Below are 11,437 nucleotides of genomic sequence, written 5' to 3'. Positions count from 1 at the left end.
TTCCACCCCTCCCAATGGTCACATTTCTGCTACTTTTGTTTATAATATCTCGCAAAAGCATTGAAAATATACAAAAGGTCAGTAAAGCTTATAAGCGCAAGACAAGGATGGATTGTTAGGGGTTGCTGTGTGTACGAGCGAGATGCACAGATGAAAATCAATTTATTAGGCGGTGACGTCACGGAGCGCGCCTGCGTAGTACCTGCGCTCCCGGGAGCTGATGGCTGGTCGGGAAATTTTCTCCCTGAAATCGGGGAAAATAGGACATTTACAAAATGGTTGTAATATGTCAGTTCAGTGCTGTGAGGCTTGTAATAATAAAGTGTGTATATAAATTATTTTATATTTAGGCTTTTATCACAATTTAATTACAGTATCCTTTTAATTACAGTTTCAATTTTAATAATTTATATAGTTAGTTATATATTTACCCAGCAATAAAAAAACAGAACTTGTACTCTCACGTGTGTAAAGTACTTTATCTAATAAAAAATTACAGAGAAGGAGATTATAATCTGTATCCCTCATGATATTAATGATATTATCGCGATGTATCAATATAAATGTCATCAGTATACCATTCCAATAACAAAATTTTTACCAAAACTAGATAAAAAAAAAATCAAAAAACATACGAAAACCAAATTGACGTCATCTGACACCTGAAACCCAATCTAGGTCAATTGCAGTTGCATACACGTATCAACCGGCGTGGGACAATTAGTCGCGCTGCTGGCAACACCGGGCGCATCTGGGCGGACCGAAATAGAGGCACGATCCAGTAGCGGCGGCGACGGCGGCGCGTACACTACGCTATGGCGTCCGTCGCCGCGTGGCTCCCCTTCGCCCGCGCCGCGGCCATCGGCTGGGTACCCATCGCCACGCACCCTCTCCCCCCACCCCCCGTGCCCAAGGACAGGCGCCGAGCTGAAGACGAGAAACTCCTCATCAACGTCTCCGGACGGCGATTCGAAACTTGGAGGAACACCCTCGAAAAGTACCCCGACTCGCTCCTTGGCTCCTCTGAGAGAGAATTCTTCTATGACGAAGACAGCAGAGAGTACTTCTTCGACAGGGACCCTGACATCTTCAGGCACATCCTCAACTATTACAGAACTGGGAAACTCCATTACCCTAAACACGAATGCTTGACGGGCTACGATGAAGAGTTAGCGTTCTTCGGTATCCTTCCTGATGTGATCGGTGACTGTTGTTACGAGGATTATAGGGATCGCAAGAGGGAAAATGCCGAACGGCTCATGGACGATAAGCTCAGTGAAGCGGGGGACCAGAGTCTCCCGCAGCTCACGGATCTGCGGCAGAAGATGTGGCGAGCGTTCGAAAACCCTCACACGTCGACTGCCGCCTTAGTATTTTACTATGTGACTGGATTTTTCATTGCCGTCTCGGTGATGGCAAACGTTGTGGAGACGGTTCCTTGCGGACACAGGCCGGGCCGAGCGGGGACCTTGCCTTGTGGGGAGCGGTACAAAATAGTCTTCTTCTGCTTAGATACAGCTTGTGTGATGATCTTCACGGCTGAATACCTACTTCGGCTGTTCGCGGCGCCGGACCGCTGCAAGTTCGTCCGCTCCGTCATGTCCATCATTGATGTGGTCGCAATCCTTCCGTATTACATCGGATTGGGTATCACTGATAACGATGATGTGTCAGGAGCGTTCGTCACCTTGCGAGTGTTTCGTGTGTTCCGCATCTTCAAGTTCTCCCGTCACTCCCAGGGACTGAGGATCCTCGGATATACCCTCAAATCGTGCGCCAGTGAGCTGGGTTTCCTAGTGTTCTCCCTCGCCATGGCGATCATCATCTTCGCGACTGTCATGTTCTACGCGGAGAAGAATGAGCAAGACACAAACTTCACATCCATTCCTGCTGCCTTTTGGTACACCATCGTGACCATGACGACCCTGGGGTAAGTATTTAATGTTAAAGTGCCTATAAATTTATATCAACCATCATCGATGATGTGAAATGAAACTGCGCAATTTTGGTAATGTTCGTTATGGAAGTAAATTTATGAAACAAATTTACCTAACTTTAAAATCACATCTTTACACACAAATTCAGCAAAGTAATAACAATCAAACTGCGCAAAAACGTTCAAAAATCGTAATAATCATTCGCGCACATCTGATCTGACACCTGTCGCCGCCATTAAAAATTAACGCGGGAAAATAAACTGTCATGGCGTCGCTGATTTCCCTCCATAAAAGGTTTAAGCGTTGAAATATTGATGTGGCTACGTGGTTTTAATTTCGTTTTCATTTGTGAAATGTCGTGTGAGCATGAGTGGGCTCGTAAAACCATTTGAGCGTAAATTGGCCGGCCCGGCAGGCGTGGCGAGGACGGTGCCATAGCGTTTTATGCCTGTGGCAGTAGGTCAAATCAGATTTCTTTTTATTGAGATGATAACAGCCATTTCTTTGTTGTATATGTAAAAAAGCTTTTACAACGGCCATTTCACCGATTGGTTGAGAAATCGTAGCCTGAATTAGTAGCTCTACTGTAAATTATCGGAATACCTCGTACAGATACTCTTATCACCATTGAAAAGGGTTGCTTGATTTCTCTAACCAAAATCAAACACAGTCAAGTACGTTTTTGATTTCTAATTGTCAAAAATGTCTATATTCTCATGTATGTCTAATTTCTTCGCTTTGTTTGTTTAATTTCTAATTATCGTCTAAATGCTAACCCAAACAGCAGGATAAAAGTCTCGTGATTTCACAACATCAACACACAAATTAATACATCATCAATGTAAACAATGATTTGTATTTCAACCAAAAGGTATCGTAAACCAATCTTTGGCTCTTTTCATGTGGAAAATTGTAGTTTCTGCCTATCCTACCCAGAAATTTACATAATTTAATGTATGTCCATTTAATATGATCAAATTTGTGTTATGACCATTTTGCGATCTAGTATAAAAAACAGCGAAACTTGATGAACTATGTATATTTAGTCGTACATAAATCCGTGGTTGCAAGCCTTCGGGTTAGTTAAGCGGCTTATCTGCTCCTCCAGACTAACTAACTAACTTACTACTAACTAAATTGTCTGGGTAATCTCTGCCCGGTTTAATCTGGCGTTTGGAGCAACGAGTTACTATATTAATATTGTTTTTTGATGAGTGCTAAAATTTTGTGTTCTGAAGATTATCCCACCATAGACATCTATTGCGCCTTTGCCCAAATAAATGTTTTTTTTTGTGGTTGTAAAATTTCAAAGAATCCTTTCTTAGACACCTACTCCATTATACAAATATATTATATCGCCTTAAACAAATCCGAGATATTTTGGTGGAAATTGAGAACAATATTGATAAAAGGAGATGAAGCAAAATAAGTTATGCAACGATCATGATGGTTAACGGCAAGATGTACTCGTAGTTTCTGCTTCAATGTATGAGAGAGTTATGATTATAAGTGTATCTTTGTGTTTCTAACAGGAAAAAACTTTAATTTTTTTTAAGTTATCTAAGTTGTATTGATCTTAAAAATATCTTTTTGGGTCTTAATTTCGATGAAATTTTAAATAAACGTAGGTAAGGTTCTGTCAAAAGAATTTTTAACATCGTTAGTCAACATAATCGGCTGTCATTTCTAAGATATTCACAATTTCGGCACCAATTTAAAAAAGAATAGGACCACTCCATCTCTTTCCCATGGATTTCGTGAAAGGCTACTAAGGGATAGGCTTACAAAGTTGGTATTCTTCTTTTAGGCGGTGGGCTAGCAACCTGTCACTATTTGAATCTCAATTCTATCATTAAGCCAAATAGCTGAACGTGGCCTGTCATTCCTTCGAGACTGCTGGCTCTGTCTACCCCGCAAGGTATAGTAAGATAAAGAAAGAATAATATATACTTGATGAAATGAATGCATGTAAAAATATAAAAGTAATCGCGAGGTCTAAGTTTATTTTGAACGACTAGTTAAATTTGTTTCATCCAAAAGAATCCTTGTATTGTAAAAATTGTCCTTTCTCCGAATTAAGGTCGCTTGTGTTTTCAAAACTTTGCTCGAGTTTATTAAATTATGAACACTTAGACCATGTTTTTAAGGCTTGAATGAAAATGTAGATACATTTATTTGTTTTGTGTTGGTATCTCTTATATTAAACTAGCTGTGCCCGCGACTTCGTCCACGTGGAATAGTTATTTTGGGCATCCTTGAAGCCCTCAAGGATGAATAATATACCCCGTTACTTTTTCACATTTTCCATTATTTCTTTGCTCCTTATAGTTGCAGCGTAATGTTATATACCCTAAAGCCTTCCTCGATAAATGGTCTATTCAACACAAAAGAATTTTTCAATTCGAACCAGTAGTTCCTGAGATGAGTGCGTTCAAACGAACAAACTCTTCAGCTTTATAACATTAGTACAGATTACTATTACTTTTTGCTATGATATTCTTGTAATAAAATTAATTTTAACGCATCAGCACGTTTTTAGGGGTCATTATTGATTACCATCAAATTTAAAAGCGTAATTTTTAGACCAATTTTTATTGGCAGAATCATAATTTCACATAACGACTGTCCGCAGTCTTCTCATTAGACATTTAAAACTTTATGGGACCCAATTGGATCCTGTTTTTGGGGTTTTTTAAGGTTATTTTTAATTACCAGTACTTCGGTATGAAAAACAATAATTTAGTTGTACCGTGAGCATATTTATAAGAATTAGAGTATACAGCTAGAGACTACTCCATCTCTTTCCCGTGGATGTCGTAAGAGGCTTATAAATTTGGGATTCCTCATTTAGGCGATGGGCTAGTCCATCCTGTCACTATTTGAATCTCAATTCTAACGTTAAGCCAAACAGCCGAACGTGACCTTCCAGTTTTACAAGACTGTTGCCTCTGTCTACCCCTTAAGGCATAAAGATGTGACTATATGTATGTGTACAACTTGTATGTCCAATATTGTTGAAAATTCAAGTAATATGAAACTTTTAATGACACAAACTTTCTACTTCAACGTTATAAAGATTACTTCCAGAGCTGTTTGACATTGAGTGCTGGGATGTTATCATCGTGAAAACAAGCATAAAATTACTATCCACACCTTCTTCACAGTATGATTATATTAGTATTTGACGAAATATTCGTATTGATACATAGTTCCACATTCATTCATGTTTTTTAATGTAGACAATGTGGATTCGTCTACGATGTAATTTTAACAGATCTATATTTGTAAATTGACGTCCGATGAAAATGCTGCAGCGTGGTTTGTTCCGCCGCTTCTTCTACACATTCTTTTGATATAGATGTCGTAAAAGGCGACTAAGGGATAAGCTTATAAACTTGAGATACCTCTTGTGAACGGTGGGGTAACAATCTTTCACTATTTGAATCTTAATTCCATTATAAAGCTGAACGTGGCCTTTCACGACTTTCCAAGACTGTTGGCTCTATCTACCCCGCCAGGGATATAAACGTGACGTATGTTTGTATGCAGGAAGATGAAGACCAATGAAAAAAATACCAAAAAGCTGACGTATAACTTTCATAGTTCTAACTGACCTTGGTGGTCAAGCAAAAATGCACTTCAGTTATATTTTGCTCGGCCAAACTCATACTGTTTTTATCATAAACTAGACAACATCTATACTAATATTATAAAGCTGAAGAGTTTGTTTGTTTGAACGCGCTAATCTCAAGAACTACTGGATCGAATTGAAAAAATATTTTTGCGTTGAATAGACCATCTATCGAGGAAGGCTTTAGGCTATAAAATCACGCTGCAACTATAAGGAGCAAAGAAATAATGGAATATGTGAAAAAAAAAACGGGGAAAATTATTCATACTTGAGGGCTTCAATGATGCCCGAAATAACTATTCCACGCGGACGCAGTCTCGGGCACAGCTAGTTATCAATACATTAAGAAGTTATTTAATATCAGCTGTGGGTGTGTTTGTCTGGCTGTTACGTACGCTGACCACTTGAGATACAAAAAAGTCTGGTCAATACATCTATATATATATATATAAACTGTTATACTGGTTATACTGTTATTTTGACGGTCTCTTTGGCGCAGCGGTAGTACGCTTGTCTGTGACACCAGAGGTCCCGGGTTCGAATCCCGGCCAGGGCATGATGAGAAAAGAACTTTTTCTGATTGGTCTGGGTCTTGGATGTTTATCTATATAAGTATGTATTTTCTTCATACATACATACATACGATCACGCCTCTCACTCGGAGGGGTAGGCAGAGACTACATCTTTTCATTTACCACGATCTCTGCAAACTTCCCTTCGCTTCGTCCACATTCATAACTCTCTTCATGCAAGCTCGGCGGTTTTGGGTACTCTTGACCTGACCCATAATTATTATAATTTAAATCAGGTATGATACCTCTTATTAAAAACACTAGCTTCTGTCTACTCTGAAGGATGTCCCTTTTTTAAGCCCATCACCGTACCACACAATTTCATGAAGATCGGTTTAGTGGATTTGACGTGAAAGACGGACGAACAAACACATACACACTTTCACATTTATAATATTAATATGGTTTAGTTTTTGCCTTCGTTTAATTTAAAAATTCCCGTTTTTCCCATTCCTGCAGGAATTTTCATTTTCATTGTCCAGAGTTAAGCCGTGAAAGCGTTACAGACAGACATACAGTATTTATATTATTAGTATTGATAGATACAACTGTAGCTGATTTCGAAATGTCATCGAAAATATCTGAATAGAAAATAGTCGACGCAGGTATTTGGGTACGACCCTCGGGTGAGGCATTGACCTATATATCAGCTGGACTAATCATTCACACTGACAAGGGCCCTTTAGTTTTGACTTTTGTGTATTTATCATAATCATATTGACTCAATTTTATATAGATGTGCCGTGTGGTTCCCGGCATTAATATGAAAAAAGAATAGGACCACTCCCATCATTTGCCCGTGGATGTCGTAAAAGGCGACTAAGGGATAAGTTTATAAAGTTGGGATTCTCCTTTTAGTCGATGGGCTAGCAACCTGTCGCAAGAGATATTGACGTGTTTATATGTATCTATGTTTTAGATAGATATATGTAGATACGTGATATTTTTTTTTGACCTGAGATGTTTGTCTATAGATATTATTACACACATGTACTCACGCCTTATATCCTATCCCATGTGGGTAGGCGGTAGACAGAGCCAACAGTCCTGAAATGACTGATAGGCCACGTTCAGCTGTTTGGTTTAATAATAGAATTGACATTCAAATAGTGGTTTCTAGCATATCACCTAAAAAAAGAATCCCAAGTTTATAAGCCTATCCCTCGGTCGCCTTTTACGACATCCATGGGAAAGAGATGGAGTGGTCCTATTCTTTTTTGTATTGGTGCCGGGAACCACACGGCTATATTATATATTAATCCCAACTAATATAATAAACGCAAAAGTAACTTTGTTTGTTTGAGAGTTAACATTCTTAAAAAGTCTGAAAGGTCACGTTTAGCTAATTTTTTTTTTCAGTTTGCCAGCTTATCGTCTAAAAAGAAGAATCCCAAGTTAATAAGCCCATCCCCTAGTCGCCTTTTACGACATAGACGTAATTATATGTTTGTATGTCACAAGGCCCTTAGTTAGTGCGTATTTGATCGTAATGTTTTGGAGTTATGCCAGAGAAGATCCGGCCGTGAATGATATTATAGTTTTTGTTTTGTCTATATGCATTTTATACCGTACCAACAACGGTAAAAATTACCGTATTTGTAATACTCACTGAGCTTGCTATAATATAATATACATATATACAGATTGAGTTAGCCTCGAAGTCAGTTCGAGACTTGTGTTATGAGACATTAACTCAACGGTACTATATTTTATAATAAATACTTTATAGATAAACGTCTAACACTCCAGGATAATTAGAATAAGTTCTTTTCTCATTCGGAGATCTCCGCTGGGATTCGAACCCGGGACCTCCGGTGTCACTGACAAGCGTACTACCGCTGCGCCACAGAGGCCGTTAAAAATATAATAAATAGATACATTTAAAAATCACTTTTTTATCACTTACGGGGTAGACAGAGCCAACAGTCTTAAAAAGATTGAAGGGCCACGTTAAGCTGTATCGCTAAAAGATGGTATTGAGATTCAAATAGTGACAGGTTGCTAGCACGTCGTTTAAAATAAGACATTCTTCATAGCCCATTAACACTTTTTCCTTGATTGAAATTTTTTTAATCTGCAAGATTGCATGCACGATACAAACTATTTTCTTCGCTCGTAATTGTTGTAGAAGGCGACAAAAGGATCTTTACAAATACGCAACATACGAAACATTCAATTTCGTGTATGTAAACAGAAATGAATCACATACATACACACGCAACGCAAAATCGTAAACAGTCGGCCTGTAGACGGTGCCAACGCTATTTTGTTACTAGATAATTATTACGATACAAATTGTTCGGGCGTATTGTATGTAATACGTATGCATGCATATATACAATAACCTGCTGTAGATTCTCTGACATACATATATCGCTTACGGGGTAAACAGAGCCAACAGTCTTGTAAATACTGACAGGCTACGTTCAGCTGTTTGGCTTACTGATAGAATTGAGATTCATAGAATAGAATAGATTTATTTTCTAAATTGGATACAAGGTATCACTGACGTCAATAACGTCACATAACTTAAATCTAATTACATATAACTACTGCCGCTTCCAAAGCGCATGTGTAGAAGAAGCGGCGGAACAAACTACACTGCAGTATTTTCATCGGACGTCAAGAGTAGTCAAGTCAAGAGTAGATTCTCTGATATACATACATATATCGCTTGCGGGATAGACAGAGCCGGCGAATGTCCGCGGCGGTGGGCGAATCTGTAAGGTGCCCGATTAAAATACGTATTGCGCAGAAAGGCACAGGTTCGAATCCCATCTCGACCATGTACAAATGACATTATTTAGTAGTTATGTACATTAGTTTGAATACTAACTGATGCTCCTACGGAGAGATTAGATTATCTGACATTTTATTAAATACTAGCAACCCGCTCCAGCTTCAAACCTTCTATTTTGGGCATCATTGAAGCCCTCAAGGAGGAATAATTTTCCCTTTTTTTTCACATTTTCCACATTTTCTTCGCTCCTAATAGTTGCAGCGTGATGACAAATAGCCTAAAGTCTATCTCGAACAAACAAACAAACTCTTCAGCTTTATAATATAAGTATAGATAAATCTATTACCTATTAAAATTAAACTCCATTATTTACCGTCGGTTATTAAAGAAAAACATTCACGAACCGTACTAAATTAAACTCCAACCGACGCAATAAAAATAGTTGAACTAACAGGCAACCCTCCAATTAACTTTGCATCTAGGTCGCCGTTTACAGCACCCTCGCTTTGCGGAAGTGGGCTGTGATCTGGGGAATTCACATATAAATTTAGGCACTGTAACTAGGTGCTGAATACTCCTTGGTTTTTTTTTTTAATTTTATTTATTCATTTTCTTGTTGATCCAGGGACCAATAGGAAAAAGAATAGGACCATCTCTTACCCATGGATATCGCAAAAGGCGACTAAAGGATAAGCTTAAAAACTTGGAGTTCTTCTTTTAGGCGATGGGCTGTCACCTGTCACTATTTGGATTCAATCATTAAGCCAAACAGCTGAACGTAGGCCACGTTCAGCTGTTTGGCTTAATGATTGAATCAGTCTTTTTAAAACTGTTGACTCTGTCTACCCTACAAAGGATACAGACCTGATTATTTGTATGTATCTTTAACTCGTAACGGACATGTTTGTATATGAATTTATTAAATTATCATTATTACATTTCAATTACATGGTACATCCATTTATGAAGGCGTTTACAAAGATATAAAAAACACACACGTCTATTTACCGTACGGGTAGGCGTAGAGACTACATCTTTCCACTTCATGATCCCTGCATACTTCTTTCGCAGCATGCAAGCTCGTAGGTTTAAGGTACTCTTGACCTGACCTTTCGCTAGGACATCCCAGACATCATTATATGCGTCTAGGCCCTCTCTTTTAGAGATATACAAACAAAATCACGCCTCTTTCCCGGAGGGGTAGGCAGAGACTAAAACTTTCCACTACACATACACACCCTTAATTCTCTGAGGTGCAGACAGAGACTACTTAGGGTGCTCGTGACCTGATTTTTCACGAGAAGGAACAAAGACACTTTCAAATTCAAAATTCAAAATTTTTATTCATTACTATAGGATACTATTATATCGCTTAATAATTGTCAAAACGTATGGTTTAACAACATTGGTTGACGTCAAATAAATTACTTAAAAACTAAGTTTACTGCCGCTTCCAAGGCGTCAGTGCAGAAGAAGCGGTAACAAACTGCACTGCATTTTCTTCAACAACGTCAACTTCACAATATTATATTACAATATAATATTCCACGAAATAGTTTACCATTCCCGTTTCCCGAAAATATTATTCGGGAACAGTTGCCGGCGACGTGGGTGTAATTAATTACCGTAACCTCCCCTCCTTCCCCCCTCCATAAGCAAGGAAGGGTGCAGACTTAAGGACACTTAATATAACATTCAGGCAACTGGATGTGTAGCCATGGATCCAATACGGGTTGAGTTTACCTGCAAAGGTTGCGGAGGTCAGACGGGAGTCGCTTCGTGTAAAAACCTGACTCATCCAATCCAGGATCCATGGTCCTCTTCAGAGAGGTGAGGATGAAACCGGGACTACAGCTAGGATATATATTTATCATATATAACAAAAACTATCTATATTTTGATATATAAGATATGATATATTTATAATACAGGTTGATATATGAATGAATAATCAAATTAAATGCATGATTTATGAAAAGAAAACATTATGGGAGAAAATGTCTCTGTGATTTGATGGTTGATGGAAGTGACCTAATTAATGATTATCATGAAAAATGATGGTGACGAATGATATGTTCAAATATCATTCCTTATGAAGATAAATTAAATTGTTTATAACTTAACCCCATATCACGCTAATGTAACCGTTTATAAACACACCAGCTGTGCCCGCGACTCCGTTCGCGTGGAATAGTTATTTTGGGCATCATTGAAGCCCAATTCTTAAGGCATCTCTATCAAGAACCGTTCCGTGATGCCCAAAGTAACTATTTCACGCGAACGGAGTCGCGGGCACAGCTAGTGTGCTTAAAAACTGTGTGAGTTTTTACCCAAGAAAGCAAGGCAAAGCCCTCAAGGGTGAATAATTTTCCCCTTTTTTTCACATTTTCCATTATTTATTTGCTCCTAATAGTTGCAGCGTGATGTAATATAGCCTGAAGCCTTCCTCGATAAATGGTCTATTCAACGCAAAAAGAATTTTTCAATTCGAACCAGTAGTTCCTGAGATTAGCGCGTTCAAACAAACAAACAAACTCTTCAGCTTTATAATATAAGT

At 38.5% G+C, this 11,437-nt stretch overlaps 1 protein-coding gene across 4 annotated transcripts in view; it reads left to right on the top strand.

The window, feature by feature from the left end:
* Positions 1-797: 797 nt before the first annotated feature.
* LOC106136514 (potassium voltage-gated channel protein Shal) overlaps positions 798-11,437 on the top strand; it is a 54,100-nt gene continuing 43,460 nt past the window's right edge. For all 4 annotated transcript variants that reach the window (XM_013337083.2, XM_013337084.2, XM_013337081.2 and 1 more), the window contains exon 1: positions 798-1,930. In XM_013337083.2, the coding sequence (XP_013192537.1) occupies positions 816-1,930 (1,115 nt within the window). In that variant the 5' untranslated portion in view covers positions 798-815. The remainder of the gene's footprint in view (positions 1,931-11,437) is intronic.

This window comes from Amyelois transitella, chromosome 25, assembly GCF_032362555.1.
Source record: "Amyelois transitella isolate CPQ chromosome 25, ilAmyTran1.1, whole genome shotgun sequence".
Lineage (NCBI taxonomy): Eukaryota > Metazoa > Arthropoda > Insecta > Lepidoptera > Pyralidae > Amyelois > Amyelois transitella.
The sequence above is the reverse complement of the archived record's forward strand: the minus strand, read 5'-3'. Positions and strand labels throughout refer to the sequence as shown.